This window comes from Pipistrellus kuhlii, unplaced genomic scaffold (genome assembly GCF_014108245.1).
Source record: "Pipistrellus kuhlii isolate mPipKuh1 unplaced genomic scaffold, mPipKuh1.p scaffold_m20_p_3, whole genome shotgun sequence".
Classification (NCBI taxonomy): domain Eukaryota; kingdom Metazoa; phylum Chordata; class Mammalia; order Chiroptera; family Vespertilionidae; genus Pipistrellus; species Pipistrellus kuhlii.
In genome coordinates, this window is record NW_023425529.1 from 100,596,404 (window position 1) to 100,623,367 (window position 26,964).

Consider the following 26,964-nt stretch of genomic DNA (forward strand, 5'->3'; position numbering starts at 1 on the left):
GTCCAAGAGGCACAGAAATGAACCCAAAGAGACCTACACAAAGATATATGTATTTAATATAGCAAAACTTAGCCCTGCCAGTGCTGCTCAGTGGTTGAGCATCAACTTATGAAACAGAAGATCACAGTTTGATTCTCAGGCAGGGCACATGCCCAGGTTTTGTGTTTGATCCCCAATAGGGGGCATGCAGGAGACAGCTGATCAATGATCCTCTCTCATCACTGAGAAAAATATACAAATACAAAATATTAAAATTCTCAGAATAACTCAAGTAAGAAACATATGACTTCAACATGGAACAGTAAACACTGTTACTAAAAAATTTTTGAGAAAAATTAAAGAAACTGAAGGACTATATGATATGTTTATAGTTTGGAAATCACAATCTTGAGGGAGATTTATAAATGCAATAGAACTCCAAATGTAATAGATCTATAAATTCCATTCCTTGCCAAAACCATAACAAATTGTTTTTAACTTGTATATTAGCAAATTAATTCTAAAATCTAAACTAACGCAAAGAATTAAGAATAGCTTACACTTTCTTGAAAAGAGGACAAAGTTGGAAAGACTTTACTCAACAAGATATTCATTTTATTTTTTAAAATATGTTTTTATTGATATTTAGAGACAGGAAGGGAGAGAAGGATAGAAAGATAGAAACATTGATGAGAGGAACATCATTGATTGGCTGCCTCCTACACACTCCTACACTGGGGATCGAGCCTGCAAGCTGGGCAAGTAATCTGACTGGGAATCGAACTGGTTGCCTCTTTGTTCCTGGATCAATGCTCAACAGCTGAGCTATACCAGCCAGGCAAGATATTCATATTAATTACTAAACACTATGAGTAATTATGACATTATGGCACAAGGATAGACAAATAGACAAATGTGGAGCAACTGATTGATAAACAAGTCTAGTATATAGGGATACTTGATTTGTGACAAAAGTGGCAGAGCATGGGGGAAAGAAGAGTTTTTTTGTTTGTTTTGTTTTTTCATATAAATGGTGCTGGGTCATCTTGACATCCATATTATTCCCATTCTCATTAAATTCAAGAAACTTAATTCCAGATGAAAGATAGATATTATTTAATAAAAGAGTAATATGCAAATTGACCATACCTCCACTACACCACCAGCCACACCCACCAGCCAATCAGAGCAAGTATACAAATTAACCCCAACCAAGATGGCTGTGGCCACAGAAAACAGGAGGAAGGGTTGGATTTCTCTGGCAATGGAAGAAGCCAAGCTTTCTGCCTACCCTTGCCAGCCTAAGCCTCCACTCAAGGCTACAAAGTTTCAAATATGGAAGGTAGACAAATCCAAACAGAAATGGCTGCAGCCATGGAGCGAGCATGAGGCTTGGCTCCTCTCCAGGCTACAAAGTTTCAATTGTAGAAGATAAATATATCCCAGATACCAGAGCCTTCATTGGGTCACCAGGGGCATGGCTGGCCTACAAACCGCCATAGGCCCCTCATTCAGGCTGCCCCACACCCCAAGGGAACCCCCACCCTGATCCAGGACATCCTTCAGGGCAAACCAGCTGTCCTCACCCATGCTCCAGGCCTCTATTCTATCTAATAAAAGAGAAATATGCAGATTGACTATCACTCCAACATACAAGATGGCTGTCCCCATGTGGTCAAAGATCCAGCCCCATGGGGACACAAGATGGCCACCACAATATGGCTAGCAGGGGAGGGCAGTTGGGAGGGACCAGGCCTGCAAGGGAGGGCAGTTGGGGGCAATCAAGTCTGCAGGGGAGGCAGTTGGGGGGGGACCAACTCTGCAGGGGAGGCAGTTAGGGGTGACCAGGCCTGCAGGGAAGGGCTGTTGGGGGCAAATAGGATGACAGGGGAGCAGTTAGGCATCAATCAGGCTGGCAGGGGAGTATTTGAGGTTGATCAGGCTGGCAGGTGGAAGCAGTTAGGGGCAATCAGGAAGGCAGGCAGGCGAGAGTTGGGAGCCAGCAGTCCTGGATTGTGAGAGGGATGTCTAACTGCCCGTTTAGGTGGGATCGGGCCTAAACAGGCACTCGGACATCCCTCGAGGGATCCCAGATTGGAGAGGGTGCAGGCTGGGCTGAGGGACACCACTCCCCCCTCTCCCTCCACACGAATTTCATGCATCAGGCCTGTAGTCTATGTATAAAGAACAAGAAGGTAAGGTAGGAAAAATGTAGGCAAAGGTATCACCTACAACACAAAAAGCACTAACAAACAAAACTAGATAAACTATTTCATTAAAGTTTACAATTTCCATATGATCAAAACAGATCATATAAAGCAACAAAATAGGATATTAGATAGATAGATAGATATATAGATAGATGATAAATAGACAGATTGACAGATGTCATAATCATCACATGGCTCAATTTAAAAATTCATAAAGAACCTTTAAAATTAATTTTAAAAGAAATAGGTAAATTACAAAAGAGGAAAATGAAAGACCAATAAATATATAAGAGAGTGCTCAACTTCATTAATCATCAAGAAAATGCAACTAAAAATACAATGGAACATCACTATACTTCTACCAAAATGGTACAATATAAGATTGATAATACAAAGCATTGTTAAAGACGTGATTAAATATGAACTCTCATATGTTGCTGCTGAGTTAACTTACATAGCCACTTTAGAAAACCAACTAGCATTATCTAATACAATTGAACTTGCACAGATACTATGAATCAGAAATACTACTCCATGTTATTTACCCAAAAGGTATACATACAAATGCTAAATCCAACTAAGAGAAGAAGTACAAGCAGCACTGCTATGCAAAACATAGCATTATTTGTAGCCCTAAACTAGAAAATTCGAATGACTATCATCAGTGAAATAGATTAATAAATTGTAATATTTTTGTAATTATATTCTCACAAAAAATAAAAATGGAATAAAAATAAACTTTTGCTAAATACAACATGGATGAATCTCATAAACATAATGTTGAACAAAAGAAGCCAGAGACAAAAGAATACATATTGTACAATCCCATTTATATAAAATTCAAAAATTACAAAACGAACCTAGTATTAAAAGTCAGGGTAGTGAATCTGAAGGGGAGCAAGAAGAGTGTAAAGAAAAAGAGCACAATGTTGGGCTATTGGAGCACTAGTAACATTCTACTTTTGGATTTCGGTGATGGTAATATGAGTGTATTCATTTGTTCATTGAGCTTTTACATTCTGCATTTGTGTAATACTTGAACTAAAAATGTGAATACATACATATACCTGTGTGTGTGTGTGTGTGTGTGTGTGTGTGTGTGTGTGTGTGTCTCCAAGAATGTAGGCCAGTCTCTTCTAGGAATGCTGTTTGATATGCTACTAATATAAGGTGACAGGAGAGGATTTGACTCTGGGTAGTAGACATATGATGCACTATAAGATCTTGTAACATAGAAAGCCATATGTTCATGTTGACCAATATCACTGCAATCAATTTAATTTTTTTAATTAAGATTTTTTTTTTTTTTACTAATTTTTGAGAGAAAGGAAAAGAGAGGAAGGAAGAGAAACATTTATGTGAGAGGGAGACATCAATTGGCTGCATCCTGCCAAGGACTGAACCCGCAATCTAAGAATGTGCCCTGACCTGGAATCTAACAGGCAACCTTTCAGTGCGTAGGATGACACCCAAATAACTGAGCCACACTGGCACACTGGCCAGAGCTAAAAACATTTTTACCTATTAACCATAATAAAAGTGTTTGGTTATTCAAGTTCCAATTATATGTTAACCTATAATTTAAAAGTTCATTTTGAAAGTCTATATTTAAACTTTTCTTCATCATCCCAAAGATGCCTAATTTTATCAAGTTTCTTATTTTATTGGATATTGTAAAACGCTATATGACAATGGATTATATATTCAGTCTGAAAAGTATTCAAGATCTCTGGATGCTGAAATATGATAACAGATTTTTGTAAAATGAAAAGATAAAGTATTGAAACAATGCAATTATGAAATGTAGTCACAATATATAATACCATTCTCAAAAATTGTTAGCTATACCTTTTTTTTTAAAAAATAAAAAGTTCTTTATTGATTAAGGTGTTACATATGTGTCCTTATTCCTCCATTACTCCACCCTGCCCTACCTTTGTGTTCATTATGTACTGTTTCACTATGTTTGAAAGGGCAGGGAGGGAGTAAAATGAGTAAAACATCAAACAAATTGTAATGTATACCTCATGTTTTCAGCCGAATCTTCTGGCATTGGAGCAACAGTTTGTACAGCTGGAAGGTTTTTGCTGGTAGCACCATTCACAAAACTAGAAGAGGAGGAAGAGGACGAGGACCCTGAATCCACTGCACCTGTTTCCAAAATAATAAATTTCTAACCTTAGACATAAATTTCATTTAACAAAATAATTTTCATTACATTATTGCTATCTGATTTTGAAGAATTACTCATCTGAATTTCAAAACAGAATTTAACAATTAAAAAATAATTGGCTATTAGTACACTAATTACTTATAATTATAGTTAATGTGTTGCATTAAATTTTGTTGATTTACTTATATTAATCTAACAAAACTACACATTACAAATGAGGTCTAAATAAACATCAATAAATTAAAATAATTTTAGATGTAATGTGACTGATAAAACCATGCAAAGTTAGATGTAGAAAATTTATCTGTTTTATGGCTATGCTGTAATATTTTTAGTTTCCATCATTTAAGATATAATTAACAATAAATTGTCTGAGTATAAATTTGTAGCACTAGAGCACCAAATATTTATTTTGATAGAATGATTATATAAGAAGGGCTATAATGAGTATATCTATACCTGATTTTAAAAGGAGTTCTCAATGATATGAAGATGCCATTTTAGAACAGACTTTTCTATAATTCTTAAGTATATGAAATAGTTATGGAGTTGAGAGACATCTAGTGTTCCTAAATATTATTTTATCTTATATGAATTCCCATAAAACAGGATTGCTTCCTGGGATTTCAACTCTTAATACATAAAGCATCTCTGTACCAAAACATAAGCTATCCCCACAAAATATATACATACTTCAATAGCTGATCATTCACTTCATTTTCATTCCTTTCATGTTTAACAGATTTGAAATAATGGGTAAAGCTAGACTAAGCTTTGAACAAAAAAAATGTATCCCAAAGTGCCTCAGACGTTTTTTTATAGGAATAAAGATACATTTTATGAAACAAAGCCAGCAATAGTCGATGAATTCAGGGCACACTAATACTGAAAGAAATTATTCTTGATATTTGAGATTCCATTACTTAACCTTATCAGCAGTTCCTGGACTAGAATGTTCATCAGTTTGAAAACAGGCATTGGCAAAAAATTTTATTCATTTCTGTGATTCTTTTAAATTCTAAAGATTAACTATATATTAATAAACACTGACTTTATAATCATTCAAAGTGTGTATACATTTTTGGGACACCTTGTATTAACTGGATAATAGGTCCCATTTAGATGCTGGCCCACAAAACTTGTATACACATTTTGTAAGACAACAAAACCTCTAAGGAGGGAATTTATTACTTACATTAGAGGCCCAGTGCAGGAAAATCGTGCACTGGGCGGGGAGGAGGCCCTCAGCCAAGCCTACACCCTCTCACAGTCCAGGACCCCTCGGGGGATGTCAGACATCCCTCTCACAGTCTGGAGCTCTCACAGCCCAGGACCCCTCACTCCTTACTGCCCGCCTGCAGCAAAGGCGGAAGAGGGTCCTGCCACTGCCACTGTGCTCACCAGCCGTGAGCCCGGCTTCTGGCTGAACAGCACTCAACCTGTGTGAGAGCACTGACCACCAGAGGACAGCTCATGCATTGAGTGTCTGACCCCTAGTAGTCACTGTGCATCATAGTGAACGGTCTTTCTGCCATTCAGTTACTTGCATATTAGGGTTTTATTATATAGAATTTTATTTTTCATTATAATATTATATACTTCATACTATCAGACCTTTTGTTACCATCACTTCCTATATTTCTTATTTATTAATAAAATACACATTAGAACAAAATAACGTTTCATATAAAGATAAAAAGCTGATTTAAATTTTCATTTACCTATATTTTTAAAATAGAACTTATTCAATAAATATCAAATGCAGATTTTTCTCTACTACATTGGCACATTGGAGTATGTTAAAAAGTTTTTGGTAAAAGAAAAACATTTGTATTTCTATATCTAGAAAGCAAAAAGAGTAAGATTGTAAATAATACAAAAAATTTATATAAAGTCTTCAGAAAAGCCAAATGTATTTATTTATAATACAGGTAAATCAAAGATGTTATATTCTTTAGCACAATGCCATCAATGATGTTTATTTGCTCATATAAATATCAGAGTACATTCTACTTACTATAACCACATAAGCGTGTTGCTCATGCTATGTTACTCTGGTGGTATGATAAACAACATAGATATAGAAAGCACAAAGAAGAGCTATGAAATTAATAATCTAAGTAATGATAATAGATGGAAAAGTTTGAAGAAGAGAAGGCTACTATAATCAGGGAAGAAAAGTCAGGGATCATCTTGCGCTGTATAAATACCTAAAATGGAATCACAAACATTTGGGTAAGGATTTATTTAGCTATTAATCAACAGGAACATTTCTGGAAATTTACCAAAAATTTTTTTAAAAGGCTATTTTAAGCAGGCTTTTAAAATCTGTAGTGATTTGGAATTGCCTGTCCCTAGAATCATTAGAAAAGTGTTGGACAATGAATTGGATACAATTGTGATCTAGATATATATGCTAATTCAATATGATACAATGGTTCTTAGTCAAATGCATTTTTTTTTTAAGTTGAAGATCCCCAAGCTTCTTAGGGGTGCTCTGCCTTCCCTTAGAGGAGTTAGCAAAAATATATAGATTAGGATTCAACCATTAAATGTCATGAAATCTCATTTCTGTCACTAACATATTTAGTACACTTTGTTATTCTTGATAGAATGTACTGCTTTACATAAAAAACTTCAGTGGTCAAATTACCATTGGTTTTGCTCCCCATATATCTTTTGGCAACCTGATTTTACTCTGAAAGTAAGTTCTATGTTTTGAGAAGACTCAAAACCACAATTACTAAGTGTCTTCTCAAATGACCATGAAAATATATACTCTAGAACTACAGACAAATTCTTAAAGGTAATAACATAAGGTAGAACCTTCTTAAAAATTAAGATAACCTTAAATGATCAGGGTATTTTATTTTTAATATCAAATAAACACAAAAATGAAGATTCAGAAAACAATGAGATATCACAAAAATATATAAGGACAATACCTGTTGTATTAATCATACTTTTTGGTGTAGCTCCAGTAGCAGCAAATATATTAGAAGTGCTGCCTGTTGGCAGCCCACTTCCGGCCGCAGTGGCTCCCACAGTGGTTACAGCTAAACTACCTGGAGGTGGCTTCTTCACAGGCACCACGACACTCCTGCAAAGAAATGATAGGAAGTAATAAATAACACAAGGTTTGGATGAATTGTAATCCTACCATGGCAGATACATATAGATAAGATACTATTTTCTTTTCTTTCTTTTCCCTTGCTTTAAAACTCCTGAACACAACTTCATTGTTGGAAACAATATGGATACTAAACATATTATAAAGTGTATTCACTACTATAATTCATGTAGCAAACATTTATGCAGAATTGAAGTTTTCAAACATTTCTCAAAATGGCATGTGGGCTATAATCATGAATTTGGGGAAATGTGTGCTCAAGTTAGAATATTTTGCATATGCACAATGGCCTTTTTTCCCCCCAAAATATATATAAATTGTCCACCTTACCTACATTTTATTCTCCATCTATAAAATAGTCGTAAGAACTTTGAAAATCGAATTCTAAATCTTCTTCATAGTAAAGCAAAAAATTAAACCAAAAACTCTGATACTAAATAAGTTTATACTTTATTTTTATGAACAAAATTGAATTATTCATCATAGTAGGAATGGATTGGAAAAAAAAAAAAACTATGACTATACACTAGGTATTTGGTGAAAATCTATTAGCTTTTAAGCCTTGACTTTCTGAACATAGGAGCTGAGTATTTTCTTCCATATTTCTTTAGCATATTTAAATGAATTTCACACAAAAAGTCTGAATGTGACATTGTGCTAACCTTAAATTATAAATGCGTAGGAATATTAGTTAAAGGATAAAGAAATTATTTTCTAACATAATACCAGGTATCTTTATTTCTTTGCAGGAGGCTTTATTCTTCTCAAAGTTTACAGCACTGCTACTTCATTTCAAGAACATATTGAACTTATTTATCTAGAACACATGTGTCAAACACAAGGCCCGCGGGCCAAATCCATCCCGCCAGGCCTTGCAATGTGGCCCGCACCGCGCTGTCATCACTGCACTCCGCTGCGTTTCCATCACAATGACAGTTTTTGACTGTTCAGTAAACCATTCGGCCCGCGATTTAGGCTGGATTTTAGATTTTGGCCCCTTCTCTGATTGAGTTCGACACCCCTAATCTAGAACAACGATTTTCAATCTTTTTCATCTCAAGGCTCACATAAACTAATTACTAAAATTCTGCAGCCCACCAAAAAATATGTTATATATTTTAACAATCTGACAAAAATTAGGTATAATTTTGCTTCATTCACATCAGACAGCTATTGTTGTGTTGGCCGTTGTCATTTTTTTAATTTAACAACCTAAGGAAAAAGAGGTTAATCCCTCTGACTAAAGAATCAGATATTACATGTTTTAAAAATTCTTGCAAAACACTGGTATGCCATACCAGCTGAAAATCACTGATCTAGAAATTAGATGTTGTAAGCTCAAGTGTAATGCTTGAAAACTGGTGACGGAGAACACAAAATATCTAATCTAAATTAGATCTTTAAATATATCTATATTTTACAATTTTCCCATTAAAAAGCTCTACTTCAAGGAATCTGTATCAATGGTTTATGCTCAAATAACTTCATGACTTTTTTTTTATAAGCAAAGGTTATAAACTTGAAAATTTGACTTGTGCCAAAAAATTTTCTTCATTACATATGGGTACTTATTTTTTTTCTTTTTTTAATCTCTTTATTGATTAAGGTATTACATATATGTCCTCACTCCCCCCTTACCCTGGCTCTTTTCTTTATGAGTACATTCAAATTCATCAGACTCACCCTGAACTCTCAATTATTTACTAAACTATCCAAATCACATATTATGTTTTCAATCTCTTCATTGGCCATTTTTTATCTAATTACTTCATATACCATTGAGAGGCAGTCTGACAATGAAAGAATATAAGATTCAGACTTAGAAAATTAAGTCATGAGAACTAAATCACTCTTAAGCTATGTGATCTTAAATTTGTTTATCACTGTAAAAATGGCAAGATGAATGCCACATGTCACATATAAGTTGGGGGAGATTAAAAACGACTATTTAAAAGGACTTCGTCAAGTATGAGTTATCTTATAAATATTAACAATTGTTACCACTGTCTAAACTGAAATAATTATCTGCCTTTAAGATACACTATCAAATTATAATGTCCTATATAAAGATCAATTTTTAAAAAAAACTGTAATTTTGGGTTTATCTTCTCTCAATGTCAAAACTAATGTTGAGATGCACTATTTCACTGACTACCTAGAAAGAAAACAAAATTATCAAGTCTTGAAAATAAGTCATTAGTGAAACTATACTTTTTTTCTACATCTCTCATTAATATCTGTATGGATAAAATAAAGAAACACAGGCTGATAAACAGTGCTGTGATACAAATTTACAGATGGTAGAAACACTATTACCAAAAATTTCTGATTAACAGATCATTACCAACTTTGGGCAAAAACTCTCTCTGTAAGACTAGTGCAGGTAATTTGTCAAGTGCTAATGCTAGAGAACTATAGTATGGAAAATTAGTTACATGGATGAGAGAAAAAAGAATTTAACCTCAACAACCTGTAACAACGGCTTGTAATAAATGCAAACAACATTATATGCATGTCTACTAAAAAACCAATAGCTAATTAATAGCAATTAATATGAAAGTCTCCAGACACTTCATTGACAGTAAACATAGCAGTGACTGATAAGATGGCAAGATATTTAAATACAGTAGCACAGTGGATAAAAACCCAATTATTAATGACAGCAAACCTGAGTTAGAAGAGTACCTCCAATAATTACTAAGACATATGGGCATGCCTTACATTGAGCAAGTAAATCTGTCTAAGCTCCATTCTCCTCACCTTTAAAATGAGATTCACTACAGTTTTAAACTCAGAAAATTGTTATAAAGATAAAAGGATATAATAAATATAAAGTACTTAGCACTTTACCTGGAATATTGCAAGTGGTCAATACATCTTAGCTATTATTAATACTTTTATGATTCCCCAAAATACTGATGTAATCTGGGTCTATATCAGTACCCAATTGAAAGAAGCAATAAATCTGATACACCTTTTGATTGTCAGTTCTCATAAACAAAAACCTATGTGCAGTTTGGGGGACTGTGTGTCAAGAATAATGACTAACAGCATCATGTTCATAAGAGGAAAGTTAGGATGATAGCAAATCTGGAAATCAAGACATATGAGAAAAGGCTGAAAGACTAAAATATATTACCAATTAAAGATCTGAGAAGAAAACATGTATATGAGAAGAAAATAAGGTAAAACTTCTATGTACATTCAAATATCAAATTAGGGCTAACAAGAGGAAGAATATATAGTAACTTTCATGAACTCCATAATGGCTTAGAAGATGATCATGTCACAAGGGGATGTGTTGAGATGGTTGGAAAGCTGGATTTGACTGTTTCCTTAAATTCTTTCTCTGTCTACAACCTAATGCATTAATAAGAACTACTATGTCTCCTTTGATTATTATGGCCACATCACTTATCTAGAATCAAAGGACTGTATATTCCCATTCTTAATATTATTTCCTCACCAACACTATCCATTCCATAACACCTGAAAGCATTCTATGTCCTAAAAAATCTATTTTATAAACTAGAGACCAGGTGCACAAGACTTCATGCACAGGGGCGCTGAGGGGGGGTTGTCCATCAGTCCAGCCTGCACCCTCTCCAATCCTTGAGGGATATAAGACTGCCCATTTAGGCCCAATCCTGGTAGAATCGGGACTTAAAGGGCAGTCGGACATCCCTCTCACAATCTAGGACTGCTGGCTCCCAACTGCTCGCCTGCCTGCCTTTCTGATTGCCCCTAACTGCTTCTGCCTGCCAGCCTGATCACCCTCTAACCTCTCCCCTGCCAGCCTGATTGATGCCTAACTGCTCCCCTGCCAGCCCATTTGCCCCCAATTTCCTTCCTCTTCCAGCCTGGTCACCCCTAACTGCCCTCCCCTGCAGGGTTGATTGCCTCCAATTGTCCTTCCTTGCAGGCCTGGTCCCTCTCAACTGTCCCTGGCCATCTTGTGTCCACATGGGGGCAGATCTTTGACCACATGGGGCAGCCATATTGTGTGTTGAAGTGATGGTCAATCTGCATATTACTCTTTTATTAGATGGGATAGAGGCCTGGTTCACAGGTGGGGGCCAGCTGCTTTGCCCTGAAGGATGTCCTGGATCAGGGTGGGGGTTCCCTTGGGGCATGGGGCAGCCTGAGCAAGGGGCCGGTTGTAGTTTGCAGGCCAGCTACGCCCCCCAGTGACCCAAGCAGAGGTCCTGGTATCTGGGATTTGTTTACCTTCTACCATTGAAACTTTGTAGCCTGGAGCAGAGCTAAGCCTCCTGCTTGCTCTGTGGCAGCAGCCATTTCTGTTTGGATTGGTTTACCTTCTATAATTGAAACTTTGTAGCCTTGAAAGAAGGCTTAGGCTGGCAAGGGTAGGCAGAAAGCTTGGCTTCTTCCATTGCCAGAGAAACCCAAGCCTCCCTCCTGTTCTCTGTGGCTGCAGCCATCTTGGTTGGGATTAATTTGCATACTCGCTCTGATTGGCTTGTGGGTGTGCCTTGTGGGTATAGGGGAATAATTTGCATATAACTCTTATTAGGTAGGATAATTTAAAAATTTACACTTATCAGTATGTGTTAATAACACATTTATTATCTTTTGCCTATTTACCCCCATCAACTCCTGTCCTATCCCAGGCCTTCCCCACACTACTTTCTCTGCCCCTGAGTTATACATATATTCTTAGTTAATCTCTTCCTGCTCTCTCCCTTCCCCACCTCCCTGGAGATCTATTATTTTGTTCCATGTATTCCTAACTCTGGTACTATTTTGTTCATCATTTTATTTTGTTCATTAGATTCCACATATGAATGAGATCATGTGATACTTGTCTTTCTCTAACTGGCTTATTTTCCTTAGCATAATAGTCTCCAGGTCCCTCCAAGCTGTCTCAAAGGGTAAAAGATCCTTCTTTACAGCTGCATAGAGTTGCATTGTATAAATGTACCATGGCCTTTTTATCTACTCATCTACTGATGGGCATTTGGACTATTTCCAGATCTTAGCTATTGTAAATAGTGCTGCTATGAACTTAGGGGTGTACATATTCTTTTGGATTGATATCTCAGGATTCTTAGGATATATTCTGAGAAGTGAGATCACTAGGTCAAACAGCAATTACATTTTCAGGTTTTTTTTTAGAAACCTCTATACTGTTTTCCACAGCAGCTGCATCAGTCTTAATTCCACCAGCAGTGTACTAGGGTTCCCTTTTCTCCACATCCTTGCCAGCGCTTGTCATTTGTTGATTTGCCGATGATAGCCATTCTGACAGGTATAAGTAAATACCTCATTGTCCCTTTAATTTGCAACTCTCAGATTATTAGTGACTTTGAGCATTTTTTTCATATATCTCTTGGCCTTCTATATCTCCACTTTGGAGAAGTGTCTAATTAGGTCCTTTGCCCATTTTTAAATTAGATTGTCTTTTGTTAAGTTGTATGAGTTCCATATATATATATATTTTTTTTTTAATTAACCCCTTATTAGATGTATCATTAGCAAATATGTTCTCCCATGAAGTGGGCTCTCTTTTCATTTGTTGATGATTTTTTTTTTTCTGTGCAGAAGCTTTTTATTTTGATGTAATCCTATTTGTTTATTTTCTCCTTAATTTCCTTTGTCCTAAGAGAAGTATTGATAAACATATTGCTAAGAGGTTCCATATGTTTGAGGTTCCAAATAAACAAAATCAGAAATGAAAGAGGTGAAATAACAACTGACCCCACAGAAATACAAAGATTATTAAAAAAAAAAAAAAATACTACAAAGGACTATACTCCAACAAACTGGGCAATATGGATGAAATGGATATATTCCTAGAAAATACAATCTTCCAAAACTCAATCATGGTGAATCTGATGAAATTGAAGCAGTAATCAAAAAAACTCTCAGAAATCAAAAGCCCTTGACTGGACAGATTCACAGGAGAGTTTTATCAAACATTCAAAGAAAAACTAACACCTATCCTCCTCAAACTATTCCAAAAAATTCAAGAGGAAGGAACACTTACAAGCTAGTTCTTTTTACATTTGTGTCCTTTATCCACCCATTGCCCCCCACCCCATCCCTACTCATGCCCTTATCTCCCTGATGTCTGTGTCCATTGGTTAAAGTTATATATATGCATACAAGCCCTTTGGTTGATCTCTCCCCCTTAACCCTGCCCTCCCCTACCTTCCCTCTGAGGTTTGAAGATCTTATCTTTTGATGAAGCCAGCATTACCCTAATCCCAAAACTAGGTAAAGACACTACAAAGAAAGAGAGTTACAGGCCAATATCCATAATGAACAAAATGCTACAATGCTCAACAAACTATCAGTAAATCAGACCCAACAATATATTCCAAAGGTCATACACCATGACCAAGTGGGATTTATTCCAGGGATGCAAAGCTGGTACAATATTAAAAAATCAAAAAATGTGATACATCACAAATACAGATTGAAAGACAAAAACCACAAGATCATATCAATTGATGCAGAAAAAGCATTTGACAATAACCAATAAGCTTTATTGATTAAAAACTCTCAGCAAGTGAAATTCATGATTAATTATGCACCATGTAAAAATCCCTTTCTTATCAATATCCTTTACTCCTTTTCTGTAACAGTTATTAAGTGATGACAGGTCAAGGGAACAGAACTACACTAATATGTTCAGGGTGATAGGAAGCCAAGTAAGAGACAATCCGGGCTAGAGATACTTTAAAGAAATACAAGAGACAAACAAATCAAATGTGCAATATATTTAAATAATTGCTCTAGATCAAAGTTCTGCACAAGGCCTTTTAGGAACAGAAAAGGTGTGTATTTGTGGGAAGAGTGACTGAATCTAGAAGGATCAATAGAAATTAGGCAAGAAGTGAAAAATTCAATTGTAAAAACTTCGTTAGACAAAGATAAATTGAAAAACTCAGCAGACTGAAGGAACTCCAAATAGATTCTTACAACTGGTGAAAGTTAAGGACTTTCCATTCCAAACTAAAAGTTCATCCTTTATCAGGTAGTAACAGTAATTTATTTCAGATCTGTAGTTAATAAAAAGGTCTCTGGCATAAATGTGAAAAATACCCTGGGGGTCAGAAGGAGCTTCTGGAAACAGGGAGGCCAGATAGGCGGCAACATAAAGAATCCACTTGAGAGATGCTCCAGCTTTAGTGAGGTTTTGGGGGTGAACATGTCCTATCTTTTCTGGAATACAGGTCTTTTAATCAAATTCAAAAATATCCATCTACTACTTATTCCATCTAAAGAATGGAATACTAAGCTCCTGTAAAAAAAAAAGAATTACTATTTGCAACAGCATGATGGACCTGGAGAGCATTATAGTAAGCGAAATAAGCCAGTCAGAGAAAGATAAATATCACATGATCTCACTCATATGTGGAATATAATGAACAACATAAACTGATAAACAAAAATAGATCCAGAGACATAGATGCATCAAACAGACCTTCAAACCTCAGAGGGAAGGCAGGAGAGGGTAAGAGATCAACCAAAAGAAGTATGCATGCATACAGGCACAACCAGAGTCAGAGACAGAGGGGGATGAGGGCCCCGTGCTTGGGGGAGAAACGGGGGGGGGGGGGGGGGAAGGAGAGGTGGATGGAGAGAAAAGGAGACATATGTAATACTTTCAATAATAAAAAAACTTAAATAAAAAATACTCTATCCATGACAGGTAGAGTATAATAACTGTCCTTTCAATAGCTAGATATCACAGAAACTATGAAATGTAAAGGTTGACAGATTTTTAGTAAATCTGGATCACATTTATTTAATATTCCTTTAAATAATATAATCAACACATTTGTTAAAAAATAGAAAACTACAAGAACAGAAATTGGAATCTTACAAAATTATAATTTTTCATAATCTCACTTAATTCTAAGTTTCACAACTGGTGAAAGTTAAGGACTTTCCATTCCAAACTAAAAGTTCATCCTTTATCAGGTAGTAACAGTAATTTATTTCAGATCTGTAGTTAATAAAAAGGTCTCTGGCATAAATGTGAAAAATGTTAATTTTTTAATAAATGTAGGAGAATTCCATTAAATATATAAAACATTTATTTTATACTCCAAATTGTCATCATTAGCACTGATGTTAAAAATTTTAATGTTAAAAATTATAGAAAAATACCTAGTCTAAGCTTGTACTTTGAATTCAATAATATGAAGGCTATCTATATAGTTTTTTTTATACTATAATATTGAGAAAATATATGGTTTTTCATTTTAGAAATTTTCTTTCTCAGAGAATGAAACACTTGGAAGCAAGAATAGAAAAGTTTGATGGGACAAAATGGACATCACTTTATTGAAACTCAGAAGAAATTCGAATATAAGCAGATCTGCAAAATCCTAAAGGATCATGTTAGATAAATGTTTATTAGACAGAAAGGCAGCAAAATCTATTTGTGAAATACCAGAGTTAAAACAATTTTCTAAACATAATAATAATTAAAATCCATGGAGAAGCATATTGCCCTCTGACTTTTTTTTTCTTTTGTCCAAACTATAGGGAATCTTAAAAAATCCCAGGAAAACTGACTGAGCTAAATCACAGATATATACCAAATTCTCAAAAGATTAGAAACACGTAGATCTATAAGATTAAAATTTTAGTATAAAAGATATGGTAAAACTTAATTGGTGGTTTAGGAGAAAAGCATTACCACAATCTAAAAGTGATAAGGTTACTAATTCATAAAAAATATAGCTCAGCTAGTATATTTTATAAAGTATAGACTTATACAGAAATCTATCAAAACAGTATTTGGGGAAACTTTACAACTTGATTTATGAGTTCTATGGTGAGATTATTAAGCACTTCTGTTAAAAACATGCATAACAAATATTTCTCTTTTCTTCATGGTAATAGCACATTAGAAAAGCTGATATAGTTTTAAAATTGCATATAGTTTTTTTTTTTATCACTATACAACAATACTACAGGATATCTAGCATTTTCAGTGGTTTACAATTCATAAATATATATTAGTTAGGGCCACTCAGTGTAATCAAAGACATACTCAAATTTGGCATAGATGATGATGGGAGCAAATGAAAGAAAAAGAAACAGCTCTTTCATATACTCTGATAAGAGCATTTCTGCATTTTATAATAAAATCTGGTAAAATATTTAAAACTAAAAGAATAAAATCTTACTTTAGTTAGGTATAAATGTTTCTAAAATTTGATATTGCAGTTTACCTAATGAATATGAACTTAAAAAAATAAAAAATAAACTTCAAAACACTGCAATTATCCACTGCTCCATCCACTACTAAGTGGTGAGAAACACTCTAGGCACAACCAAAGTTAACACTATTCAAATCACATTCGTTGTTTCAGGAAGCTATTTCCAAATTTACAAACTGGAATAAATGCAAAGAATATATGTTTGCAATAGAACAAGGAAGTTATTAGCTAACAATAGTAAAGTCCTAAGTGATTTCCATGGGGGCTTTACAGTATTATTAGGTATAATTTAGTTGTAAGTAAATAGATAATTGAATTTATAGCTGTTTTTAAACTAAAGATAATTTCGTAAATACATGATTGGTACAATAAGACTGTGTTACTTCTGTGTTTGAAACTGGTAGTAATCAGGACTTTGCTTTGAAAGCCTATCATCTTGGATCTTATTTTCAAAAATTCAATCTGATGTTAAAAGATATGTCATAACTTGGGTTTCAGACTTTGGTCTTTCAAAAATGTGTTTACATACTTCATTGTGTAATTATAGCTATTTAAGGTAGATAAGGCAAATAAATGGTAGCTGTATTTTGGAAATGTAATTGAAAAATGCAGTTGTCCAGAAGTATTTGTGGGTATGATATCTCTGAAAAGCTGCTCAAAGCTACAGAGTTTGAAGTTAAATTTTTGATGTTGTCACTCTCAATCTATTGAATGGCTGACAGACAATCAAACCCTTCTGGCTGGCTGGCAGCTCATTTTGCCTGGCAGGTGGCAAACAATTAGACACACCAATTTGTGCCTCCTGATGACATTAAAGCATGAAACTAAGTTGTATGCAGGGCCTAGTGATTTGTGTGAAAGCATTTCAAAAATAATACTCTTTGCCGTGGCAACTCATTTCAGACTGCCACCTCCCATTATGGCTTTGAGCAGTGAAGACGACAGACTTGAGTTACAGGCAGTGCGAGGCCGCTTCTGTTCAATCCTTCATCTCGCCCCCTGAGACCTCAATCCCTCCTTTCATCAATATCACCTCATCATTTACATTTGATAGTACTTGAACTATTGCATATATTAACTACACTGGAGACCCTTTTCCTAAAAAGAATTAAAAATATGCTTTGTGCACCTCAATTTTATTTCTACTTAGAATTATGATTATCCTCCCATTGCATTTTACACAAAAGCTACCAAGAACAAATCAAAAGGTTCTATTTTTTAAAAGCAATATTCCCCAAATATAATAAATTTTGAGTAGCTAAGAATATTGGCACTCAAGTGATTGCTTTGTTAAGATTTATTGGGGGGGACCATTCTAACAATAATCCAAACTTACACAAAAATGTCTTACTTACTCTTTATTTCACTAGATTCTCTTATGCAAATTACCATAATTCTCTGTATTTATTGTTTTTTTATTTTAACAAAATTTAAATATGTAACTTAAAATTAAATGGAGCACAAACTTTCATTACCTTAAGGTGTCGTAACATTTATTTATAGAACTATATAATAAAACATATTTACATGCATATTTATATGCACTCATAAAAACGCATATACCCAGACATCCCATGAACATAAACCAAATAGGTGAGATAGAGGACATAAATATGAAATGGCATAGGAACATCCAAGAAACCACATGAATGAACATCCAAATATTAACAAACTATTTTTAAAAGAAATATCTTTCTATATTTATTGACCTCTCTTTTTATATTTTTTTTATTTTGACAGCACATTTTATATGAAAATTATTTGCAAACTTTTTTATCTCCTTTGTTCAAAATTATTTGCAAGCATTTTATCTCCTCTAATTACATAATAGACAAAAGATTTAATTCATCTTTATATACTAACATAATGACCAGTGCCATTTATATTTTCACAATAGATTTTTAAGAATAATGTGTAGAACACTGGTTAAAATGTGTAAGGACAAAATTTAAATTATATTCTTATACAAAAAAAGATAATCCTCACCCTTAAACACCAAAAAAATTACTGTTTCTAATTTATACAAGGCAGTCTGACTTTTTAGATATTATATTTTAACTATATATTTATTTTGGCATTACAGGTTAAGAAACATTTTATTTCCTAACTTGATTCTTTATAAAAAAAAAAAAAAAAAAAAAAAAAAAAAAAAAAAAGAGTTTCTTGTCAATCACTTCACACACATAATTTTTTTGTAGGAAAATGTGTTCTGAACATTCAGAAGGTTAAAAAAAAGTATATAAGCATAATTTGGAATATGTATCAATCCCAGTATCAAAGTTAAGTAATATTGTTAGAATTAATGACTATTCTAAAGTAATTTTCTAATGCTGCACGTTTTTAAATAGCAGAATGTATTATATGCACATATTCTTTGATTGTAAAATATTCTATTCTTCTGTGGCAAGTATAATGGAACAGAAAACAAAATTCTTGGTTCTCAACTAAAAGTTCCTTGTACAATTAATATCTGAATACAAACAGATAAATGGGGATTGTTATAAATTATTTAGAACCCTAAAATACCTTTCAGCAATATTTACTTTCAAATGTCTTTCAGCAATAGTTACTTTCTAATACTTGCTTCAAAATATGGCTTTTTGCATGGATAATGTAAATTCCAAGAGGAAGATGATCAAACATTTAATTTTTCCCATATATCTGCATTTAAAACTCAAATTATTTATTATTTAAGGCAGGCTGCTTAATATCCAACAATTATTATAGTTTTCATTAATAATATAATGGAATTTTAGAGCCAGAGTAAACCTTGAGAAAAATCTGGCCTTCCCCATTTATATCCATTAACAAATTGAGTCTAAAAAGATAAAATGAGTTCTCCAATGTAGTATAGTCACTTGATGGTTGATTATGATCAGAATAATCAGATGGTTGATTATTACCAGAATCTGAGTTTCGCTATTTCTAATTCAATGTGATATCCTCCATTTCATATTGAAACCCTTTTTTTTAGAGATATCTTATGAAAATGCCATATTGAGATCAATCAAGTTGGTCTGTCAGATATTATTTGTAGTAAGAATCCATATTAATAAATCTAATGTTTTTAAGACCTCCTACTATTTTTAAATTAACAGACCACAATTTTCCTTCCCTATATACAGCACTGTAAGTAATTAGTTTAAGTACCTACCTGTCAAAAGAATGAAACTGCATAGGAAGAATAGCTTGCGCTTCTCTTTTCAATGATGGATCTGGATATGGAATAGGATCAGGGCCACATTCTGCAATTTCAACTGGAGCAGCCACAAGGCTTTTCAATATTTCCTTGACATTAATGCCTTTGGTTTGACTAATGCTAGATATGGATGGTGCAGGCTTCAAAATTTCACTAGGATTCTCAGTTAAGCTTTCTTGTGATTTTTTCACTTCAGAGGACAAAGTGGATAACAGTTCACTCATGGCATCAGGGCCTGCACTAGGCTCTAATTCTGCCCCATTCAAGATGCTAACCACATGTTCCTCTCCAATTCCTGAATCTGTATGAGGAATGGAGCTTTCTAGCTGAATATCTTCACCAGGGGTTGGTGTTTCTTTTTCCTTTATAGTGTCTGAAAATGCAGCAGGTGTTTCTGTAATGAAAGGAAATGCTTTCAATAAAAAACTCAGTAATTGGAAACCCAGTAATATTATAAGATATCTTCACATAATAGAGAAAATAAAACCTGTAATAAACAAAAAGTCTGCCATCTCGATGTGCAGGACAGCTGGGTTAAAATATATTCATATATACTTATATTTGTTTAGTAATCATCAACAGAACCCTGTTCCTATTATAAATCACTTGGCATTTCAAAACAGATGTCTTTAAGAATAGGAAACAAAGTTCCCATACAATTTTTCATAACAGCTCATAAATAATTATTATCTGAAGTCACCCTTTTATCATTTTATTGTTAGCAAAAAATACTGAAGAGATTTTTTATACTTCTCTAATATTGTCCTTAAAATGTTATTATTATAACTTTTGTCATACTTCAATAATCAGTGTCTAATTAAAACATTTAAACTGGTTGAAGATATTTTAAAGTTCCAATAACATAATACATAAAATTCAAAAGAGTTAAGTGAAAAAATCATGTCAAATGATTAATTCAAAATAATAGTTTAATCAGAAAATGATGCTCTTCAAGGATTTAGCCTACATGTGCCTTTCTTCAATAATAATTATTTTAGAGTACTTATTTCTAGTGAATAAATATAAACTTAAATTTATGAAAACTTAATTAGAAAAATATAGATATAAGATACACATGTAACATTACCAATTAAAATGGTTAAAAAGAAAAATACCTTTAAACTATTAAATTCACATTAAATCTCATTATACAAATGTTAATATAATAAACTTCTCCATATGGTAGAGGCTTATGTAACACTTTCAACAATAAAGATAAAAAATGAAACCATAGTGAACACACACACAAATAAATAGTTATAAAATTGTAAATGATGACCTTAAAAAGTTCATTTGCCAAAACTGGTTTGGCTAGTGTCTAGAGAGCATCAGCCTGCAGGCTGAAAGGTCCCAGGTTCAATTCCTGTCAAGGAATGTATCTTGGTTTCGGGCACCTCCCCAATGGGGGGGAGAGGGTGCAGAAGGCAGCTGATCAATGATTCTCTCTCATCGATGTTTCTAACTCTCTATCCCTCTCTCTTTCTCTGTAAAAAAATAATATATATATATATATATATATATATATATATATATATATATATATATATATATATTTTAAAAGTTTATCTAATCTAGAATATGATGGAGATAATAACAGATCTTAATTTTATAAAGGCATGATAAAGAAGAAAATATGATACTGCATGAAAATTATTTGCGATTCCTCCTTAGATTCTTAGTAAATGTTAGCTAGTTAGAAATAATGTCTTCATATTATTCAATACTAGAGGCCTGGTGCACAAAATTCACGCATGGGTCAGGGGTGTCCCTTAGCCCAGCCTGCATCTTCTCCAATCTAGGACCCCCACAAGGGATGTCCAACTGTCCATTTAGACCCGATCCCGGTGGGTCTGCCATCCCTCTCGCAATACAAGATTGCTGGCTCCCAACAGCTCACCTACCTGCCTTCCTGATTGCCCCTAACTGCTTCGGCCTGGCAGCCTGATCACCCCCTAACCACTCCCCTGCCAGCCTGATGGATATCTAACTGCTCCCCTGCCGGCCCATTTGCCCCCAACTTCCCTTCTCTGCCAGCCTGGTCATCCCTAACTGCCCTCCCTTGCAATATTGATCACTCACAACTGCCCTCCCTTGCAGGCTTGGTCCCTCTCTACTGCCCTTCCTTGCTGACCTGGTGCCTCCTAACTGCCCTCCCCTAATGGCAATCTTGTGGTGGCCATCTTGTATCTACATGGGGGAAAGATATCTTTAACCACATAGGGGCAGCCATCTTGTGTGTTGGAGTGATGGTCAATCTTCATATTACTCTTTTATTAGATAAGATAGAGGCCTGGTGCATGGGTGGGGGCCGGCTGGTTTCCTATGAAGGGTGTCCCAGATCAGGGTGGGAGTTCCCTTGGAGTGTGGGACGGCCTGGACGAGGGGCTTATGGTGGTTTGCAGGCTGGCAATGCCCCCTCCTTGTGACCCAAGTGGAGGCCCTGGTAACTGGAATTTATTTACCTTCTACAATTGAAAGTTTGTAGCCTGGAGCAGAGCCAAGCCTCCTGCTAGTTCTGTGGCTGTTAGCCATTTCTGTTTGGTTTTATATATCTTCTATAATTGAAACTTTGTATCCTTGAGTGGAGGCGTAGGCTGGCCAGGGTATGTGGAAAGCTTGGCTTCCTCTATTGAAACCCAAGACTCTCAACTGTTCTCTGTGGCTGCAGCCATCTTGGTTGGGGTTAATTTGCATGCTCACTCTGAATGGCTTGTGAGCGTGCCTTGAGTGGAGTGATGGTTAAGTCGAATATTACTCTTTTATTAGGTAGGATTCCTAATATATAATATTTAGTTAAATTCATTAAAACAATCATCTCTCATAGTTCAGTGTTATATTATGCTCTTCCTAATATTTATTACATAGATTTTAGTTTTGCATGTTTGTTTGATTTTAAAATTGAAATAAAATATTAATTAGTGTAACATGATACTAAATTTAAAAAGTGGATAACCAATATGAAAGCATGATAAATCTATTCTATGATGACCCCAAGACTAAGACTTAAAATAACTTCACAAAAGTTTTGAGACGACAAACTATTTCAGTAATACTACAGGCAAAGCACTACAGAAAGAAAAAGTTAAGAGATAAAGGTAACAGTTGGGATTTTTTTTTATAAAACCTTGTAAAAGAAGATTAAGACATAATACTATTAGGAATAAACAGGAAGGAAAAGAATCGAGATGTTTATGGAATATCTCTTAATGAAAAAGAAGCATAGTGCTCTGCCACTAATTGAGGAAGAAAGCAAAGGAGAAGTGTATTTGTTAGAAAAATAATTAATTGGATTTTTTAATCAATTAAGTCTTCATAATCTATGGGATATTTATATCTGCAGGTCAAGGTAAGTATAGACATATATTTTGGGAACATTTAAACTGAGGAGCTAATCAAAACTTTGGAAGTTTCATAATAACCTTAGAGATACAAAATGAGAAGATGTTGAAGGCATTTTTTCCACTATCAGTGATACTACTCAATTTTTTTTAGTACATGTGCACCTACAGATAATACATTTTTGGAGAGAAAACAAAAAGAAGTAAGTAATAGTATTAGTATTTTTGTGACAATAGGACTGAGAATGTAAATGCTGAAACAAAATAAGAACACTAACATCAAGAAAAGATAAGTATCATGGTTACTAGAATGGGCCAACTTTTCCTACAGAGTTTAATTATCAAAAGGTGTATAATCAAGTCTACCACTTCACCTGAATTTAACCAACTTACAGATTTGGCCTACATTTACCCTAACGTGGTGTCTTTACTTAAGATGTGTTTTATATTAAGAGGTATGGGAACATTGTAAATGTTTCAAGTTTTAGTAATATGAAGTATAAACATTTTGCTAGCAAACAAATATCAAAGGAAATAAAAAAATTTAATTTGGTATCTACAGGGGCCATATACAATATTTATTTTTAAATATAATTGTTTGCTTTTTCTATTCAAATGACTCTCAATGGACAATTAAAATCCATAACTGATGCCAGTGTGGCTCAGTGGATTGAGTATCATCCCATGCAACAAGAGGTCACCGGTTCAATTCCAGGTCAGCACATGCCAGGGTTGCTAGCTCAATCCCCAGTAGGAGGCATGCAAGAGACACCCAATTGATGTTTCACTCTCATGGATGTTTCTATCTTTCTCCCTTTCCTTTCCTCTGTAGCTAAAAATTAATAAAAACAAATTTTAAAAAAATCTATAACTCATTAACTAGTTACTTAAAACTCAAAAAAAACAAAAACAATGAAAAGTTTATAAAAATGAACATTATTAAACTTTCAAATGAATCATCAAAATATTTACACAGTGTGGCTCAGTGTTTGAGCGCTGATCTATGCACCAAGAGGTTGCTGGTTTGATTGCTGGTCTGGACACATGCCTGAGTTGTGAGTTTGATCCCTGATGAGTGGCCTGCAGGAGGATATTTTCTCTCAGGGATGTTTCTTTCTCTCTCTCCTTTTCCCTTCCTCTCTCTCTCGAAAATATAAATAAAATAAAAAATCCAATAACAATGTTTTTAAAAAATAAAATAAATATTTACATGGTAATAAAAACCTTAGTTTTATTTTTACTGAAACTGGTGAAAAAATATTTCAAAAATGAAGCAAGCAGTAAATTTAATATTTCAACAAAAATCCTATTGAAATAAATATGTTTTGTAAAGCATAACCTGTGTTCATGTTGCATGGAAACAAAAATTAACACCAATGGAAATTTTTATAATAGCAATTCTTTTTAAAAATAAATCATAGTCAAAATATTAATTTCCCATTATGTATTAACATGTTTTACATAACATGCTCTTAGTTGATAGCATAAACATCAGCTTAGATAACTTACATGTTTTATTGTGACACTCTCATCAGTTTTATCCTATATAATAAAAGCATAATATGCTAAGTGTCTGAATGATTGGTTGGACATTTGGTTGACCGCTTGACCAGTCATTATGATGTGCACTGACCACCAGGGGACAGCTGCTCCAACTAGTGTGTTAGCTTGCTGCTGGGGTCCGGCCACTCAGGACTGGACAAGAGGGCCGGACATGCCCTGGAGCCCTTCCACAGCCCCTCCCTAGCCAGCCAACCTCCTGTAGTCCAGTCCCCAGCTGGCCAGCCCCCATTGGCCCCAATCAGAGCTGGGTGAGATGGTCCTAAATGGTCCCATTGCTGGCTAGGCTGAGGGACCCCACACATGTGTGAATTCATGCACCAGGCTTCTAGCATAACAATAATGCAGAAACATTACTAGCCTAAGTGATTTTAACCTCCTAGGAAACAGGCAGTTGGAAGCCAGGTGCCTCTTCTTTTTTTACTGTGTTTCATTAAGTTTAATTTAGATCATTTAATAAATTTCAAGAAAATTATGGGATTAAGTCTAGCAAATAACATGATTTCTACATAGAGATCATGTTTATAACATTCCTTCCTCCAAAAATCTTGTTTTATAGTGACTTATAAAGTGTTTCAATATGTCTGACCTATTAAGTTATTCATATTGGTATTTTCCAAACTCAATAAGAAATAACATGAAAAGAAACATTCAGCTCCTTGTTACTTTAACACTAAATATTATGTTAAGAATAATTATTTCATCTTCAAATAGTAATACTAAAGAAACTAAGTCACATTAGAGTGATTTAAAACATTAATATCTGTCTATAACAAACATGTATATTTTGTTTATATTAAATCCAAAAAATTCCAAGTTATATAAAAATTAACCAGAATAACAAAGAAAATACAAATAAAAATTTTAAAAATCATTGGAGTTCATTTTACAAAACAAAAAAAAATGCAATAAGCACTGAGTAATTATTTGCAGTTATATATATATATATATATATATATATATACTAGATGCCCAGTGCACCAAATCATGCATGGGTAGGGTCCCTAGGCATGGCCGGTGATCGGAGCCCATCTGTGGGGCAACTGGCAGGATGATCGGGGCCAACTCACATCCACCTTGGTGAGCCTGGCTCTACCCACTGGCAGGTCACACCCCCCACCCCAGACACCTCCTTTTGTGGGGTGACTGGCGAGATGATCAGGAGGACCCCCACTGGCACCAGCCTTGGCTGACCGCTCACCAGCCCTGCGCCCCACCTGGCCTGGGGCCTGCATGCTGGGGGCAGTTCCAGCGTTGAGCATCTGCCCCTTGATAGTCAGCGCCCATCATAGTGACCAGTCGTTTTGCCGGTAATTCTGCCATTCGGTCTACTTGCACATTAGGCTTTTATTATACATACGTACTAGGGGCCTGGTGCACGAAATTCATGTACTGGGGGGGGGGGGGGTTTCTCCTCAGCCCAGCCTGCCCCCTCTCAGATACTGGGAGCCCTCAGGGGATGTCCTACTTACTGGCAGATGTCCTACTTAGGCCCAAGGGGAACAGTCCTAAGCCGCAGTCTGGCCTCCCTTTGTGGGAGACAACCGGGCTGATCAGGGGAAGGCACCAGCACCATCACCCCACTGCTGGAACCACTGCCAGTCACCGCAGCCACCAAGGTGTTTTCATCAACACGGACTCCAGTCCCTTCACCATGAGAAAATGACAACTTTCTTTAGGCATTTTCAAGATGTGTCTTTCATAGGATATGCCTTCCTTTCCCTTTCCCTTTCCCTTTCCCTTCCCTTTCCTTCCTTCCCTATGTAACGAGGGGATGGAATCAGGATCCAGACTAGGAACGGGAGGACTCAAGGAACGGCGAAGGGGCTGAGTCTTGCGTTTCTGGCGGCTGCGTGCTTTCTGTTCTTGCTCTTCTGTATGGCTTTGATTGTCTTGCGATCGGAGGTTCTTTGTGTCACTTCTCCCTAAACTCGCACTCATCCCTCCCTCCCTCCCTCACTCCCCTTCCCTCTCTCCCTCCTCCTCATCTCTCTCCTCTCTCTCTCCCTCTATCTCTCTATCTAGCTCTCTCTATCTAGCCTGATAACCCACATCTACATCTCTCTCTCTCTCTCTCTCTCTTTCTTTCTTTCTCTTTCTCTTTGTTTTTTGTTTTTTTTCCCCCCCACACCTGAGGATATGTTTCCATTGACTTTTAGATGATGTGGAAGACAA

General features: G+C 35.2%; 1 protein-coding gene across 6 annotated transcripts in view; it reads right to left on the reverse strand.

Moving 5' to 3' along the window:
- Positions 1-26,964, reverse strand: part of NBEA (neurobeachin) — a 798,235-nt gene that overhangs the window by 489,951 nt on the left and 281,320 nt on the right. For 5 of the 6 annotated variants that reach the window (XM_036455167.2, XM_036455161.2, XM_036455162.2 and 2 more), the window contains 3 exons: positions 19,847-20,285; positions 7,308-7,462; positions 4,214-4,340 (listed from right to left, as the gene is read on the reverse strand). In XM_036455167.2, coding sequence (XP_036311060.1) covers positions 4,214-4,340; positions 7,308-7,462; positions 19,847-20,285 — 721 coding nt within the window. The remainder of the gene's footprint in view (positions 1-4,213; positions 4,341-7,307; positions 7,463-19,846; positions 20,286-26,964) is intronic. The other variant, XM_036455163.2, reaches the window with a different exon arrangement.